General features: G+C 42.2%; 1 protein-coding gene and 2 non-coding genes across 4 annotated transcripts; 2 read left to right on the top strand and 1 right to left on the bottom strand.

The window, feature by feature from the left end:
- Positions 1-1,211: 1,211 nt before the first annotated feature.
- On the bottom strand, positions 1,212-18,140 carry LOC130402590 (store-operated calcium entry regulator STIMATE-like). Of its 2 annotated transcripts, XM_056606821.1 has the most exons (11): positions 18,027-18,140; positions 17,175-17,361; positions 15,549-15,597; positions 15,358-15,453; positions 15,101-15,222; positions 14,842-14,954; positions 14,334-14,411; positions 14,090-14,233; positions 12,023-12,130; positions 7,729-7,852; positions 1,212-6,550 (listed from the first exon to the last, which is right to left on the bottom strand). In XM_056606821.1, the coding sequence occupies exons 1-11, from the start codon at positions 18,138-18,140 to the stop codon at positions 6,444-6,446; spliced, it is 1,242 nt and encodes a 413-aa protein (XP_056462796.1). In that variant the 3' UTR covers positions 1,212-6,443. The 2 variants fall into 2 exon arrangements, with proteins under 2 accessions (XP_056462796.1, XP_056462795.1); XM_056606820.1 differs by lacking the exons at positions 12,023-12,130; positions 14,090-14,233; positions 14,334-14,411; ... (4 more) ...; positions 17,175-17,361; positions 18,027-18,140 and adding an exon at positions 8,116-8,331.
- trnae-cuc (transfer RNA glutamic acid (anticodon CUC)) lies at positions 6,904-6,975 on the top strand. Its single transcript has one exon. It is a non-coding gene; the product is annotated as a tRNA-Glu (tRNA).
- trnae-cuc (transfer RNA glutamic acid (anticodon CUC)) lies at positions 7,243-7,314 on the top strand. Its single transcript has one exon. It is a non-coding gene; the product is annotated as a tRNA-Glu (tRNA).
- Positions 18,141-18,706: the final 566 nt, after the last annotated feature.

Genomic DNA, 18,706 nt, shown 5'->3' with positions numbered 1-18,706 from the left:
GACTCTGCTGTTGCCTGTACCAGTGTTGATGAGGTTGGAGTAGTATGAGGTTTTGGCAGTAGTGAGGGCATTCTTGTAGTGATGGAGGTGGTCCGAATACATTTGGCGGTGTACAGTGAGTTGAGTCTTTTTGTAGAGTCGCTCCAGTCGACGACCAGTGGCTTTGAGCTGGCGCAGATGAGGAGTGAACCAGGGAGCAGTGTGGGTGAATGAGACTGAACGGGTTTTCAGGGGGGCCAGGGTGGTGAGGGAGGAGGAGAGGCAGTTATTGTAGTGAGTCACCAGGTCAGTCAGGGAGGAAGCTGGGGGAGGGTTGGGGTAGGAGCTGATCATGGTGGAGAGGTCTGTGGTGTTGATAAGTTTGATGTTTCTGAAGGAGATGGTCCGTTGTTCCTTGGTTTTGTGTAGTTGGGTATGAATGTCAAAAAGTACAGCTTTGTGGTCGGAGATGGGGAAATCAATGACATCAAGGTTAGTGGGAGTGATGTCAGTGCAGCAGATTAAATCCAGAATGTGACCTTTGTTATGGGTTGGGAGGTTGACATGTTGTGTGATGCCAAGACAGTCCAGAAGTGATGTGAAGTCATTAGCAAAAGTACAGGATGGGTTGTCAATGTGGATGTTGAAATCACCAAGGAGGATAACAGTGGGGGACATTGCACATACAGATGTAAGTAGTGATGAGAATTCATTGAGGAAAACGGCGGAGGGTTTTGGCGGTCTGTAAATGGTGACAATGATAGTGGGTTTGGGGCCTGAGAGTTTTACAGCTAGACATTCAAAGGAGGAATGAAGGGGGACTGTGACAGTGGTGACTTTGATGTTATCACGATGGAGGAGAGCGAGGCCACCCCCCCTCCCATTAACCCGGGGTTTACTAATAAAAGAAAAACCTGGTGGGACAGCTTCATTTAGATGGGAGAAGTCATTTGGTTGTTGCCAGGTCTCAGTGAGGCAGAGAATGTCTAGGCTCTGGTCAACAATAAAGTAATTTATCAAAAGGGCCTTATTACTGAGGGATCTGGTGTTCAGCAGACAGAGTTTCAGACAGGTGAGTGGAGTGTAGCAGGTTGCTTTGAGCAGAGGGAACAGTACACTGTGATTGACGGGACTGACCGTACGGGCTGTGCGAGGAGGGGGGCGGGGCCCAGTGGACCAGAAGGAGCGGATGTTTTTGTTGCTGGTGTGAGTGTTAAAGGTCCCATGGCATGCTACTTTATGGATGCTTTAATATAGATATTAGTGGGCCCCAAACACAGTATTTCAAGACGTTCCCGAAATTCAGCCGTGGTGCAGAATTACAGCCACTACGAGCCAGTCGCACATTGAGCTTTCCCCAGACGAGTTTACCCCAAATGCATATTAATGTTAGAAAACCTCAGAAAGTGAAATTTTCATGCGATGAGATCTTTAATAACCAGTAGTGTAATTATTATCAGCCCTCCAAAGCCAGTAGAATTAATAAGAATATTTTACCTCTGTAGTGTGGACTCAGGAAAGGGGAAACTAAATTATCTAGAAGAGATTTCAGAAAGGTAAAGACTTTTGACTAATCATTTTCATTTATTTAACATTTTCATGTTTGGTAAAATGTGTTATCTAGCTTAGACAACCAGCCTTTGTCTGATGGAAACAGTTGAAAATATAGGACTTGAGAGTCACAGACGGTTGGGGGTAAATAAATGTAAGAGAGACATTTACAACAGATGTACACAATAAACAAACACGTAGTTTCACATACTAGTTCACAGTATTTCAATATAGATTTTGATTTTGATATTTTTTTGCTATTATTTTTTTTATTAGTCCTTTCGTCTTTTGTATTGCCTTTTATTCATTGGCTGTTGCTTTGCAAACAGTACCTCATAATATGCAGTATTTACCCTTATGATAGCTCCTGCTGAAGTCCCAATATTTGATTTTAAGTCCAAAAGTCAATGAACTTGTTTGATGGCTGAGAATTAAGGCTGAGTCGTCTCTACTGGAGTGATAAGCACTTGCGCCAGACCTGGGGGTGAGAGGCAAGGGAAGGGAAGTCCTCCCTTTCCCTCCTCTGTACTAAACTGATGTCTCCTTCTCTCTCTCTACTTTCACCTCAACTGTCCGGTCTTCACTACCATCTCGAGGACAATCCAATGTCCACAAAAGAAGCCTTTGACTCTTTGCTCTCCTCCTATTTGGACTCCTTCTGTCCCTTCCACTCCAGACCAGCGCAATCCTCCCCCCAGTCTTTACTTTCAGAAAAGTAAAGACTTTTGACTAACCATGCTGCCGTGCAGTACATTCAACAATGTGATATTGGGGTATATGTTTGTTATTTCAGCCTTTGTCTGGCTGAAATATGATTAAAAAACAGGTCAAAATATAGGGCTACAAAGTTATTGATACAACTGATGTGCACAAGCAACAATATATTGTTTCTTATATATAAGGTCACACTAATTATATTTTCTGTTTTGTTGTGTATATTCTTATTTATTATTAATCTTTGTTTGTTGTATTCATGCTTTGCCAATTTTAGATTAAGTGTTCTTGCACATTCATTGGAGTTACATGTACCAGCTCTTTACCATTACATTTAACTGCTCTCATACTTTTATGATTGTGGAGTAACAAATAAAACAACTGGCCCTGACTTGGTTACTGAATGGCAGTTTTTTGGTTATCACCTTTTATTCAGCTTCTGTTGCTCTCCTCATATTAACCTTGCAATACCCCTGCTGATGCCCTATAGGCAATATGCTCTCATCCCAATCTAAGATTTTTTTTCCAATGTCAATGAGCTTGTTTGAAGGCGGAAAACTTTAATCAATTTAGGAGTGATAAGCCCTTGTGCTAGACCAGAGGGGCAATTTCTGACAGGATTTCAATAGCAAGGCTTCGACTTTTCACTCCAAACAGAGATGCCATTGTACAGGGACACTTTGCACCTCCCCATCTGAACAGAGACGCACGTGTGCTATATAAAAATATCGGTTACCATAAATAAATGTATGAGGTCAGAAGTGATGACGAGTTGGGAAACTAGGTGTGGCACCACCAGATTCCTGTCTGTTTCAAGGGTGATCGGGATAAAATGGCTAATTCTAATAAATGTCCACTTATAGGAGATTTTTGAGGACAAGGTTAGGAAGCAAGGTTCTAAGATAGACACTGACCCAACCCATGTCCTAAACTTGGAGTATGAACTGTTGCCTCTGGGCAAAAGATACCGGCTCCCATTTTGTAGGTTAAATAGATTAAAGTTCTCTCTAATTATGCTATAAATTGAGCTACTTTATAAACTAAGCTGAGGGAGCTTTCCGGGATGGAACAGTGCAATAACTGGTGGGGCAATAGTGCAATAACTAGTGGGCAGTGCAATCATCCTTATGGATACTTGGGTAGTGCCTAGACTACGTTTTTTATAATGGGTTTCAAGGTGGGGGTGAGGCCATGTGTTTGGGTAATGCAATGTGTTACATGTTTCACGTTTTTATGTATGTAAAATCTTTATGTATGCGTCGCCGATGCTCTCTGTTTGCCCAAAGCAAATTTCTCTTGTGAGAGAGACAATAAAATACTTACTTACTTGCATATTTTCTGGAAAATAAAGAAAAAAATAATTTGCTTTGGGTGATTCAAAACGTATATCTTAATGCTGGGGAATTTGTATTTTCATATTTGTCCAGCAGGGCTCCCTGGACTGGCCAGAGAGGCCAGGGGTTGAGAAAGTCAAAGGCCTACAAACACACATCTGTGGCTTGCTCCAAACCAGATATGGGCTAACCGCCTGACTCTAAAAAAAGAAAGAAAACCTCAGTAAAGTAAATAGATGTGCAGTGCACCTTATAGTCAAGCAAGTATACTTTAAACAAAACGATAATCTGGGTGCCATGTTATCACACTTAACTTAACTTCACTGTGTTCTGCAGACTGAATTCTAACCAATCTTTGGCTGCCGTATAAGTTTGTTAAACTAGTTAATATGTAGCACCATCTCCCCTGTGTTGTAACAGTCACCAAATTGATTTGTTGTTTCAGTGTGTCCCCTAGATATTTTTGCAGAAGTGAGCTGGTAACCTAGCAACGCCAGGGGGCGGCCGGGGGCAGTGGCGGTTCTAGGGGTGGGGCCACATGGACCCTAGCCCATGCTGGACTCTGATTGGCCCCTGAGGTGCCCCTGTTCCGTCAATCAATTGACGAGCTGAACGACCGGAGAATTCAACGATCACAGATGCAATTCCACACCCAAATTATTGGCGGCAATAATGTGTCAATGCACATTGACACACAACAACTCAGCTCAAGGCCGTTTTTTTTGGGTTGCAATTATTATTATTTTTTTGCAGTGACGCTGACAATCCAGCGAGGAAACACTGGTTGTTTAGCTCTTCACCGAAGATTTGTTTTTAAACTCCATATGAATACATCAATAATAGCCAGTAGTTAGATATGGGTTCAGTCAGGGTGGGCCTATATGACTTGGCTGTATGTCAGTATGTCAGCTATGTTGCTGAAGGGGGTCTACACAAACACTCTGTGTTTGTGATGAGCAACATAGCCGACATCCTTCAGCGGTCATCTGTTGACTTTTCAGGATCAAGAGTTACTTGCTTAGTACTTTCATAATGCGTTTTTTATAATGGGTTTCAAGGTGGGGGTGAGGCCATGTGTTTGGGTAATGCAATGTGTTACATGTTTCACGTGTAAAATATTTATGTATGCGTCGCCGATGCTCTCTGTTTGCCCAAAGCAAAATTCTCTTGTGAGAGAGACAATAAAATACTTACTTACTTACTTACTTACTTACTTACTTACTTACTTACTTACTTACTTACTTACTTACTTACTTACTTGCATATTTTCTGGTAAATAAAGAAAACAATAATTTGCTTCATAAATTAACAATCCCAGCCTACAAGTCTTGAGTTCTGGGTGATTCAAAACGTGTATCTTAATGCTGGGGAATTTGTATTTTCATATTTGTCCAGCAGGGCTCCCTGGACTGGCCAGAGAGGCCAGGGGTTGAGAAAGTCAAAGGCCTACATACACATCTGTGACTTGCTCCAAACCAGATATGGGCTAACCGCCTGACTCTAAAAAAAGAAAGAAAACCTCAGTAAAGTAAATAGATGTGCACCTTATAGTCAAGCAAGTATACTTTAAACAAAACGATAATCTGGATGCCATGTTATCACACTTAACTTAACTTCACTGTGTTCTGCAGACTGAATTCTAACCAATCTTTGGCTGCCGTATAAGTTTGTTAAACTAGTTAATATGTAGCACCAGTTCCCCTGTGTTGTGAGTCACCAAATTGATTTGTTGTTTCAGTGTGTCCCCTAGATATTTTTGCAGAAGTGAGCTGGTAACCTAGCAACGCCAGGGGGCGGCGGGGGCAGTGGCGGTTCTAGGGGTGGGGCCACAGGGACCCTGGCCCCTGCTGGACTCTGATTGGCCCCTGAGGTGCCCCTGTTCCGTCAATCAATTGACGAGCTGAACTACCGGAGAATTCAACGATCACAGATGCAATTCCACACCCAAATTATTGGCGGCAATAATGTGTCAATGCACATTGACACACAACAACTCAGCTCAAGGCCGGTTTTTTTGGGTTGCAATTATTATTATTTTATTGCAGTGACGCTGACAATCCAGCGAGGAAACACTGGTTGTTTAGCTCTACACCGAAGATTTGGTTTTAAACTCCATATAAATGCATCAATAATAGCCAGTAGTTAGATATGGGTTCAGTCAGGGCGGGTCTATGACTTGGCTGTATGTCAGTATGTCAGCTATGTTGCTCAACACAAACACAGAGTGTTTGTGTTGAGCAACATAGCCGACATCCTTCAGCGGTCATCTGTTGACTTTTCAGGATCAAGAGTTACTTGCTTAGTACTTTCAGTTAGTGACTGGTGTGTTCATCTTCTTCCTACCCCATATCTTCTCTACCTTGCATGTTCATAATTAATTGAAGGCTGAGTAGGCTTCACACGTAATCTTTTTTATCTTTATAAATAAGTCATGTTTTTTTATGTCTGCTAGGATGTAAACTAATGGTTGTCAATAATATGAAAATAACAAAAAAATTCGAGTTACAATATAATATGTATTTATTAAAAATGCAATAAAATGCAAAAATCTATCTTCAGGCAGAATAATAAAAAAAATATTGTTGTCAACAAAAGTATTTCACACGTTGAATCTGCCATATAAATGATATGATATGGTCATTACTGATCCCTTATAAAAACAGATGGGCCAAGTAGGCCTGTGCCTACAATGTCACGACATTGTCTACACAACCAATAAATTCACTACTTTAAATGTATTTTAAATATATTTGACTATTTCTGTTGTTTGCTCATTCTCCATTTATTAATTGTATAGAATTGTCTGATCATAAAATACATGTTTTATATTCTATTTCATGACACGTTGGTGGCGTGGCATAGTTTTCATTTGGAGAAAACGCTCCCCCCCGGACCTCCGGGCTTCTCCAGGACCGTTTCAGATCCGGATCTGACGCCGCTGAACACGGATGGAGCAACCTTCCCCATGCGCTCTGCAGAAAAGGGAGGGGATCAACAGACGGTATCATCATGGATGTATGATGATAATATTTTTAGACGCCCAAACCATACGTCCGTAAACCATACCGTATGTACGAGCACGAGTGATAGTTGCAGGTTTGTTGTAGACAGCCTAACCACATGCTTTTATAAAGCACGACACGTGTAACTCATTTTCGAACAGCACGTCAAGGAACCAAATACGGCTAATTTATGGATGTATATAAATCAATCTACGTGTATTCGACAAACTAGTATTAGCAGAGCTATTTAGTTAGTTAGCCATCAAGTTGGGCTTCGTAATAGACGACGAATAAAAAATTGACGTCATTCAATGACATGTGTGTCCCTGGTGGTCTAGTGGTTAGGATTCGGCGCTCTCACCGCCGCGGCCCGGGTTCGATTCCCGGTCAGGGAACTCGTCTTTTGAACTATCTGCATTTCTATGCTCGACATCTATGATTCGAATGGAGTTTAACTAATTTCCTATTTAACGAATGGTCTTTTCCTACTTTAATAATGTTTCAATGTATTTATATTTGACATATATTGAGAGCTTTAAAACATTGTTCATCAATGTATAAACCATACATTTTTCACTTGTAGCAGAGATTTAGGCTACATAACAAAAAAGTTTTTAAAGGTTGGCTGAACAAAATGGCATCACCGTCTGGTAGCGAATGTGTCCCTGGTGGTCTAGTGGTTAGGATTCGGCGCTCTCACCGCCGCGGCCCGGGTTCGATTCCCGGTCAGGGAACTCATCTTTTCTTAGCTTAGAAATCCGTCTTAAATCAAGGTCTTCCTATTTCGACTTTATGATTCGAGAGTCTATTCCAGTTTTTAATTTTTCGTTAATCATCACCATGATGTCAAGCATTTTGACTACCTCAAAATCGAACTAACAATAAATACAAAAGCAATTTTTATATTCCATTGAACAATGAACAGGGCTGAATCCCAGTACATAAATTGGGGGGAGAAAAATTGGCCATAGCGGTCATATTTTGCTGTCAACTTCTGTAAAGGTTTATTTATAGTCCAACAGGCATCATTTATATTTTTATTCATATCATTAACAGTAGGCATATATGGGTAGTCCGCCCTATCTTTGTAAGAATGTGTGATGCGATCCGTCTCGAAGGCAACAGAGAAAGAACGGATATTTACTCACCACACTCCACCATGACCTCATACGTCTTACTCTTGACTTCGCCCCTCAGGCCCAGTTTGCTGCGTGCTCCTTTCAGGTCCTCCTCCTTCATAACTGGTCGCTTCTTCTTTTTCACCTCACCAGGCTGGTAAAAAGCCCAGTTTGACAATGGAAAAAAATACAGGCAACAGATTTAAGATTGTATTTATTCAATAGTATTTTCAGTGCCATTCACAAAATGTGTTTTTTTTCCCCTGGTAAAATGGACATTTACATTTAGGGCATTTAGCAGATGCTTTTATCCAAAGTGACTTAGAATAAGTACATTTCAAATACATAAACTCATTATTTATTGATCACTTTTTTAGATTATTGAAAAGGACAAGCGTATTTTCCGAGCAGGCTCACCTGTGACATGGTGTGTCCGGTCAGTATGGTCGCTATCAACGTTGTCCACCTGGTGTTATGGTTTGCCTTAGTGTCCGGGAGCCCCCGGCTGTTATATAGGCCTGGATCAGAGCGTGACACACATTTCCCATCGTGGAGTAACTCAAAGCCTTCGTCTGTTGGTGAGTATTATTAGATGTGACGTGAGCTGGCTGGTGGCCTTCTGTTTTAATTCATCATGGAGTTATGGAGGATCAACTGATATGGGTGGGGGGGCGCGCAGGACAAGTGTCTGACTGCTTCTCCCCCTCCCCCCAACACCACACCTCCGTCTATTTAAAGAAACACAGTCAACGATGGAGCTATATTTCCCTAGTTCCAGTGTTGTATTGTCTGCTTTTTTGGTCTTAAAATGCAGTACATTAGAGATTGAAAAATTCTACATTATGGATTAAACAGCCCACACCGACAAGCATTCATTCTTAGATGTTATTGACAATTCTGGTTTTTTCTCATCTGTGTCTAAGGTGAGCAGTCATAATGAAATGTAGGATAACCAAACAAATCGTGCTACTTAGAAACCGGCCTGTCAAGATGATGAGTCCAATAACCTTTGTTTTTGTTTTTCTATTAGGTGCTTATACGTTCCTCATTATCTGCATCTAAAACATCTTTAATGATGGCATAATATGTTAGAAGTTGAGTCAAAGTTTATATTCAGACCCTAACCACTCCAGGAACTGAAATGAGCTGGAACATGCCATTCAGTAGCAGGAGCCACATTTATAGATCATGACTGTCTTTCAGCTTTTAAGACACATAAGTTTGTGTCTTTAGACACATGTTCGTGCCTTTAGACATATAGGTTTGCATCTTTAGACACATACGTTTGTGCCAGCTCATGTGTTCCAAATAAATGGGCCTCAGCTTTATAGAAAAAATTCAAATCATTCGGACTCAGTGATGGATAATATATATATTTTTTATTATGAACTATTTAATGCACTTTAAAATGTATCAAATAACCATTTGCATGGAAATCACTATGGTAGGCCTACTACTCTGAAAAGTATATGAAATTATACCTTAAAAAAACTGAATGGTATCGGTTATGGGTTTAAAGGGGACATATTATACCAGGTGTGAGTGTGATTAGCCTTACAAGCATTACAAATTTGCCCCATATGACATCACTAGTGGGCGTGTCCACCTAGATCTGTGCTGGATAGATGAGCAACGTTTACTTCAGTCCACTGGGTAGGCTGGTAGACTGATCTATCCAGCACAGATCTAGGTGGACACGCCCACTAGTGATGTCATATGGGGCAGATTTTCGAAACGTCTTGTACGGCGAATGACACTCACACCTGGTGGTATAATATGTCCCCTTTAATACTTTTATTCGGTAACGCTTTATATTAAGGTCCTTGTAATAAGCCTTAGTTAATATATAATAAGACCTTATTATATGCTTAATTAACATTTATAGAGTCTTACTAACTTACCGATCATGTCATTAAAGGACTTATAAACCATAATAAGCATCGTTTTCATGCTTTAGATCCCATACCTGCAAATTGCATGATTAGCAGTTTAATAAAGGATTTATTGACCTTAATAAGCATAAAGTTGTAACAATGACATAATAGGTAAGTTAGTAAGACTCAATAAATGGGTTTGTAATGCTTTCATTAACAACTATAAGAAACTCACAACTTTTAATGTTATTAAGCAATCAATAAATAGTTAACATGTTTATAAGTGCTTATAAAAGTGTTATAATCTCACAATTAACATGTTTATTATGTTATTAACACTGATTCTTATTTACACCAAGTTAATAAGCATATAATAAGATAATTATTACCATTAACAAAGGCTTATTACAAGGACCTTAATATAAAGCGTTACCCTTTTTTCTACACAATATTTATATTGCTATGCCATCTACTGTATTTGCTGGTCAATATTTTCTGACCACATTAAATATTTAATCAAATCTGTGTTCTTTAAAAGCATTTGCTCTGTAACATCACGGTCGATCTCTAATAGCTAAACCTTTATTAATTAAGTGAATGAATTCACCTAATCCAGGTTCAATGCACGCATGTTCCTTCATCAGTACGGCAGACGTCATCCGTTAAAGGTTTTCATGAATCAGGTTGCTGCTTTAGATTGACAAAAAAAGATAAGAATGCTGTTGCTCAGGTTTCAGATTATTTATTGGAAAAGCATATATAATGATGATCAGAGTCTTATTTGTCAGTACATTTTACAGTGTAGCATTTGTATTTCACAAAATACAAAAGCCCTCTTTGACCTACTTGAGCTCATGGTAATGGTGGACCATGTCGATGTTTTACCATTAAAAGTGCATTCATTCAAACGCCCAACAGCATCATAATGACATCACTACATCATTAGTCATCACAGTTGCCGTTTGTCACCCTTTTTTTCTTTTTGGAAGGACCAGCCACTAGCTCGTAACACTTTTGCATAACACTTGTATACAAAGCAGGCAAACACACACACGCCTACACACAAACACGCTTACACACACCTACACACGCCTACACACAAACACGGATACACTCGCCCACACACAAACACGCATACACACAAACACGCTTACACATGCCTACACACAAACCTGCATACACGCGCCCACGCACTGAACTTTTGTTTAAAGGCTGATCCCTAGCAACCCAACCATTTTTAAGTGTGTGCTTCTGTAACATTGTGAACGTGAGCACCTGTGGACTTGCTGCATTCCGGGCCAGGGCCTCTGATCCATCGCCTGGTCAAACACACGCACACAACAGTGAGCTCACGGAGGCACGTGGTCGGATCAAAGAGCAAATGGGGTGAAAACTAACAAGGAAACATGAGGAAAAACTAAAACATTGAACATAACGAATGGGAAGGTGTGCTAACCCCAATACGAGCAAAGAATCAAAGATGGAGACAAAAACCTTACTGTCTGGTAAACCGTGAAGAGCCAGAGAGAGGAATGAAAGAGTGTACCTTTAGGATGACACATAATTGTTCAGCCTTCTTGCTTGAACAAAAAAAATCAACCACTGCGAAAAATGGGCAACATTTAAAGATCAAGTGTTATTTTGAATTAATGGCCTAGCTATACAACGAGTAGAGATAGGTGTTGCATACATCAACACAATACATACACACCATAAGCTTTAGATTTAGTATTGTTTGAAAAGGTTAGGGCCATGTATATATGACCTAACATTCAGAGGTTATGCTTAAATACGTACAATATGGTTTCCCTGTTGGTCCACTTTCACACACTCGCATGCACACACAAACACAAATATAAACACACACAACACCAGCTGTGGTGGTGTTCCATTTACAGGAAACAGTTAATATAATAATTAATTTATACAATCACTAGGGCGACCGTTTAAAAATATGAATGTCACATAATGAATAATGGACTCCACACACACACACACACACACACACACACACACACACACGCACACACTTCTCTTTCCTATGTCTTGACAATACACCAGTGTTAAAACAAAACAATGATATTACAAGTTGGCATTCAGGAACAAACCAACAGTAAACCGATAAAGACACAGCGAATGTGGGGCAGACAAAATAAAATCACACCACGCATCCATTGTACCAACAGCGCAAATGTTTGCCAAAGTCTTGCATCCGAGTTAAGACTGTTTGTGCAGGAGTGCTGTAGTGTGCCAGGGGAAGCAGTATTCCACCGGTTCCGTTTGCTCACAGGACCTGCAAGTACGCTACCTTGGGGGCCGGGAACCCTCCCCCAACCCAAAGGCTTCCCCCCGACCAGGCAGCTACAAGCAGGAATCGTGGTGGTGGTGTGAGGCGTGTGGTGAGCGAGTACCAGGCAGGTCTGGGTGAGGCTCAGGCTGGCGAGTCAAACAGGGATCCCCATGCGATGCTTCTTCTTCTTCACCGTCTTCAGGCCGCTCAGACGCCGCACGTCGTCCTCGTCCGAGTCGTCCATCTCGTCGTCGGCTGAGAAGAGGATCTGACAAACACAGTGAAAACAAAGGCGTTAAGGATTGAGGCTACACTAGAGCTATACCAGGACTAAGGGTTACACGGGACACACATACCCCTTATATTTACATAAGGTAGCATTGAGGCTACATTAGAGCTACACCAGGACTTTTATTTGCAGGACTTGCTATAAAAAAAACATATTGTAGTGCGATACCTTAGATATTTTATTGGTATTCAGAATGTATCTTCTCCCCTGGTTTAAGGGAGGGTGAAGTGGCCCATGTGAGCATGTTTAGCTTTTCCAGCTACACTTGAATTTGATTTAAAAAACAACAACAAATGTTTTGTATTTCCGATCAAACTTTGCTTGATGGGTGAATCGACTGCGGGGATTTAGCCAGAAGAATCCCCCTCTGAACATTGATTCTGAAGTGCTCCTGCTTTACTACACAAGCATAGTAATGTTAAAAAAATGGGAATTCAAGAATCATGTCCTAGGGAACAATTGTATTTAGTATATGTATTTAGTACGATGATGAATATGACAATGCGAGAGGTAGAAAGCGAGTACATTGAAGATAGGGTAAAGCGCAGGTAAAATAACACAACCTGCCACCAGAACACTTTAATCAGTCTTTAATAAACCTATCAATAAGTATGAGGCGTCAACATGAGGCGCGTTCCGACTGAGGGACTTTTCCCTCTAATGCCGCATGTGTCTTGGGAGAGAGGATCCACCCAACTTCTCCGTTTAGTGGCTCAGTTAGCGCCTTCGGTATTACCTGCCTCCCGGTAGGAGATTTCGTCGCAGCTCCTAACTAGTCGACCCTGCTTGGATACATTTGAGGAGGGATATGACGCAAGTACGACGTATGATTAAGGCGGGATATGACACGAGTAGAACTTGAGACATCCAGATCATACAAACAGCGCCATTTATAAATTATAAATTATTACTGACGAGAAATTAAAAATCGCGTAAAACAAATAGAGTCGCAGAACTAATTACATCATATTTTAACTCTGTTGGATAGCCGCTACAAGGGCTCCTGTTATGGGAACAGACGCCGAGGGGAAGTAAGTAAGTGTGGGCCTATCCAAAACACAGAGACACTTTCCATGAAGTCCCTCTGTTGCAACGTGCCAATAATGACAAAGCAACTGATCTTTCGACGATACCTACCTCCACGAAATAACAGCTCGAGATCCGAAGTACAATTAAATATTGACTTTGAACCCACACGAAAGTTTGAAAGCAAAGTCAATGTTGGTATGTGTTTGGTGTAGCAAAGCGTTCATCTCAGAAACTTTACCAGCCTATAAAGTGACTGGCAGCTTGCACAGGCCAGGGTGGTTCACAACTACAGGACATTACTGTTGGTTATTTGCAACCCACTGTCTGTTGCAAATAAAATACTGTTGGTTGCAAATAAAGCAAAGCCTTGGACTTTGTTCGAATCGGCCTACTTAGGCCCAATCCCATTTCTACCCCTTACCCCTTCCCCTCACCACTCCCCCTTCTTTGGAAGGGGTAAGGGGAATTGGTAAGGGGTAGAAATGGGATTGGGCCTTACACTCTACATAGTGTACTACTAATCTGTTTCCCTGATTAGTTCACTATTTAATTTCATCCAACAGAGACGGACTGCACATACTGGTAATTTATGCAAATTAGTTTACATAAATGGTGCCTGACCTCCCTGTTTACACTTGAGTGTCCTATTTAGTGTTTTTGATAAAAAGGGAATAGAGAATTAAGGAACAAGGGAGCCATTTGGAACACAACCTAAGTGTATCCCCACAGCAGGTGGAGGCAGCAGAGGACAGGAATAGAACATAGTCCAGCTGCCGTGGCCACAGAATCAACAGCTAGCAGAAGCCTCCCAGAGGGGACCGCCGCGCTTCAATGGAGATGGGGAGCTTATTTGTAGTTTTTCTGGTTTCGTCCCCGTCAGTAGTCCAGAATACGCTTAGGGAGTCTTACCTCGGACTCCGAGTCGTCGTGGGACAGGGCCCGCCGGTACCGCACCTTGCTGCTCCCCCGGAGGTCCTCATCTCGCTCCTCTAGCTTGGCTTTTGTCCTGTGCTTCTTCATGAGGAAGTTATCCACCACCCAGAACATGAGGGCCTGAGACGGGAAAAACTAATGCATTAATGGAGGGCCCGCGGCTGATAAACGCGGAGCGGCACAGAAGTTTAGTAACTCAACACACTAACGGCGTACTTACATTGATGAAGAACGGAACAATGAGCATGACGATGGCTAACTCGAGGTCAGGATTATCTATTGGGTTGAGGAGGGACAACTGTAACACACACACACACACACACACACACACACACACACACACACACACACACACACACACACACACACACACACATACACACACACACACACACACACCAGTCTCATTTCGATGATCTGTTAGTCTAATACCCTTCATTATCACACCAGGTGTGATGTTGATTAGCCATAATGAGCCATGACAACACACATGGGGACTGTCCACCCAGATGATGGATCTACCAGCCACCTACTCAGTGGTCTGCACCAACTCTTAGGCTGATCTATCCGCGTTTCATCTGAGTCGACACGCCCACGTGTGATGTCACTGTACGATACTTTAGTGGCTTGTAATGGATAAACAACCTCACACCAGTAGGTAAAATAAGGATCCTTTAAGTAATACATCGATGTGGTAGCTAGGTTTGAACTGGAATGTCGCTCCCCACCTTCTTCCACTGGGGGATGAGAAGGACCAGCATGATGACGACCTTCTCAAACATCATGATGAGGATGTAGAGAGCACACTGACCCACCCAGGCAGAACACTGCACCGGCTCTCCTACACACACACAGACACACACACAGTTAAACATGGGCCCAGAGACACTTGAGTGCTGCAGGCAGGAACATTGCAGCATCGCAAATGATGCCCGCTAACGCCCTCCACTGGACATTGCTGGTAGAGCAGGCGAAGCGGGCCCTCACCGTATTCTCCAAAGCGCAGAGAGTCCCACTGCCTCCACTCCACCACAGCACTGACGACCCTCACCCCGGCGTAGATCAGAAGCATCCCCAACGACGCATCCAGAAGGAAGTTGATGAGATATCTACAAGAGGGCGGGAAAGAAAGAGAGGCGGTCGGCGCATGCTAACACACTTGGCCATTGAACCCTAGGCCGAGCCGTGACGATCGTCACTTACAAGCCTTGAGGGGCCAAAGCAGTTATTCCAAGACAACTCACAGAGAGCAGGGATCCTCCTCGGTGAGGTCCGACAGGTAAACGTTGGCGAAATGAATGAACAGCATCCCGATGGCCTGTTTAGAGGTGTCCAGGAACCTGTCAGGGGAAAGGAAATCATTATAGGGACTCTATTGTAACCGGCCATCGGTCATCTCATGCTCTGTGTAGAGCGGGTGAAGAGGCTTGCTCACCAGATCCTCCAGGGCCTTCGTTCATGCTTGGGCTCCCTGAAGCGTTTCACTGTGGAGGACACAGCATGTCTTGTTACGAGTGGCGGATTACACAGAGGCCACAGTGCACTGATCAAACAGAATCACCAGCACGCTTTTAAATCCACCCTGCCTGCATTTTAAATGGTGTTTTGTAACAGCTCATTTATTCTGTACAAGCATGTGGTGTGATTTTACAGGCTTGCCCTTTTCACCGCTACCAAACGGATATCGGATATGCTGGTAGCCTGATTATACCTACAGTATCACATACCATTATTATAATGAAGGAATGAAAAACAAAGAAATGCATTAAAATATGTTGAATTGGAAAACTAACTTTGTTTTAACGTAGTTCAGTACAAGTTAGATAGTGTCAATTCGGCCAAAGCAAGTTCAAGTAACATCGTCCTTAATCCAGCTCCTCTCCACAGTTTCAGTTGACCAACAGTAGTTTTAGCAACATATATCTGAAGTCTAAAAATAAAGCGTGATTAAAGGAAAAAGATGAAAAATAATGAATACACAGCAAAATAAATAACAATTTAAAATTGTATATCGTCAGTGCGCAATTTCCTTATTAAGTGGGCACGTCTGATTGAGAGTGCAAGGCAGATCATAGCGGTGGGGGTCGGCAGTTGAGGGGGTGGGATGGGTATGGGGGGGAAGCAGGTGGGCTGGTTGGATGGTTCTGGAGCATGCACACGGCCTGGGGTTGGAAGCTGTTGGGGAACCCGTTAGGTCCAGTAATGACGCTCGGCCATCTGGAGTCTCTTGACAGCAGAATACATGACGAATGGGCTGGTTTGTGTCCTTTGTAAGTGCGGGGGCTCTGCTTCAGCGGCATATGTAGAGGTCGCTGATGGCTGGTAGTTCCCCTTCTATGATCCTCTGTGCTGTCTTTACAACCCTCTGGGTTGTACCAGACTGAGTTGCCTCCAGGGAAACCACTTTCGATGAGGCTGCACTTATATATCATAGCGTTGTTGTGCTCATGCCCCATCTCCGTAAGCACATAAGAAAGTAAGAGACGCTGTTGTTCCTTCCTCAGGACGATGAGGGCTGTCTGTCAGGAAGCCCAGGTCTCACCAGACTAGGTGCTTCCGCCCTGTCTAACGCTCTGTGCATGTAATCTGATTCTTTAAAGAGGCTCACTCTGCATGCAAGTCCTCTTTACTGAGGCACGCTATTGAGAAGTAACGACCTTGCTGTTCCAGCTCATCAGCGCGTGCACACACACACACACACACACACACACACACACACACACACACACACACACACACACACACACACACACACACACACACACACACACACACACACACACACACACTAATTCTGTTGTGTCAAACATTCCTCACCTCCACAAGACAGCAGCAAAAATGTGCAGCATGTAGCTATTAGAATGGTTAACTGGCTGCTATATCATATATTGATAATTTATATATTGATCATTTACATAGTTTAAGGATCAATTAGCTTAATCCTACATGTTGAAGTCACATCCTCACACTATGGGAAATCACAGGAATGTAAAGCAACTTCCCTGCTGCAGTTAAATACTGCTTCATTCTCTTTAGGTAGGGTTCACCTCGTCATACTTACACATCAATATGCTGAAGGCCAGGACGGCTAAAAGCCCTTGCAGGAAAATCCCCAAAGAGTCCATTAGCGCACCGTTTTCACACCCTCTGTTGTCCGCACCTGGCATGGGACTGGCGGGCGCCGATGTGTTGGAGGACATTGCGGAGAGGCCCTGTACACCTGGCCCAGGTAAAGCCAGGTCTCCAACCTTGGAGAGCGAATTAACCGCACTTGCAGACATTGGGTCAACTTGACATAGGTCTAACTAAAGAACATGGAATTAAGTGAAGTTGATGAAATAGTCCCCCCGGCCCTCGTAAGTTACCTCATAATCACTACGTGAGACACACTCAGTAACACATAATGTCTCATTACGAGCAGTCTCATTCTTTTGGACACTCAAATATCCATATTTCCGTAATCTATTCTTTATCAAGACATGAAGTAGCTACCACTCAAGAATCACAAGGCCATACTTGGTTGGTTTATAGCCACGATGGGCTTTTAACATATGTCCGATCATCTGCATGAAATGAACCAAGTAATGGGAATATTTTCCAGACGATGCAGTGGAATACAAGTAGAACCTCAGTTACATGCATCCGGTAGCCTGCTTTACAGTGTGGTCCCGGCAATTTGTTCACTTCGTACATATATAGGTTATATTGTATGCATTTGCATAAAATACCAAACAACTCAACGCTAAAGGAACCGGTCGATAAAGATGAGGTAAGAAGGAAGTCAGGACTGCTGCTAACGTTGCACTGTAGCCTAGAAGCTAACACCCTGCTTATTAGGGAATACAATACGAGCAAGTTTCTAGTCCAATTAAACGACGAGTATTTTCAAAGCACACTAGTTGGCTTCAATTACCACTTTTGTAGTTGTCCAAAAAAGCATGTTCACATTGTTTAAGAAAAAAAAAACTATTTTGCAGTCGCTTATCACCAATCCAGCTGCTAGCAGCGGTGCTGCTCCTGTTGACATACGTCATGTCACGCGACCGACGTAAAACGGGTGCATGATGGGAAGTGTAGTAAGAATCCAGCGAAGAAATGTTTTCGAACCATTTATCATTTTATTGCTGCAAATTCTTAAATAACAATAGATGTTCAAAAGGAAAGTCATGAAAGTTCATTTGTTTTCTGTACAACTGTATCTGCTGAATAGACGATTGAAAACAATTATTTGACACAAATCGAAACACCACACATTACATACATTGAAAAGAAGTAGGGAGTTCCGGTTCATTTAGAAACTGCTCATTCACAAGTATAAAGTTAATTGTTGGCATAATAATTGTAATTTGTTTGTGCTGCCCAAAATATTCATTTATTTAGGAATTATCTCAAGTATAACGTCAAATGCGCAGGCCTAATCCCACAATATTTCCCATTTCTAAATCTAGCTAACAATAGGTTACTCTATTCCAAATAAAAATGTTTAAGGAATTACTGTGCAAGTGTAGGCCTATGCCATGGGATATTAATCAATGCATTTTGTATTGCTAAATAGAAAATCTACTCACCCTGTTGCACTAGAAGAATCTTGAG

The sequence above is a fragment of the Gadus chalcogrammus genome, chromosome 13 (genome assembly GCF_026213295.1).
Source record: "Gadus chalcogrammus isolate NIFS_2021 chromosome 13, NIFS_Gcha_1.0, whole genome shotgun sequence".
NCBI lineage: Eukaryota > Metazoa > Chordata > Actinopteri > Gadiformes > Gadidae > Gadus > Gadus chalcogrammus.
The sequence above is the reverse complement of the archived record's forward strand: the minus strand, read 5'-3'. Positions and strand labels throughout refer to the sequence as shown.

Coding starts and splice junctions, on each gene's coding strand:
- LOC130402590 (XM_056606821.1), bottom strand. CDS start 18,140: ATGTCAACAGGAGCAGCACCGCTGCTAGCAGCTGGATTGGTGATAAGC. Junction 7,853..12,022: donor AGCATCGCATGGGGATCCCT/GTTTGACTCGCC, acceptor GCTTTTTACCAG/CCTGGTGAGGTGAAAAAGAA. Junction 6,551..7,728: donor TGAGGTCATGGTGGAGTGTG/GTGAGTAAATAT, acceptor CCTTTTCTGCAG/AGCGCATGGGGAAGGTTGCT.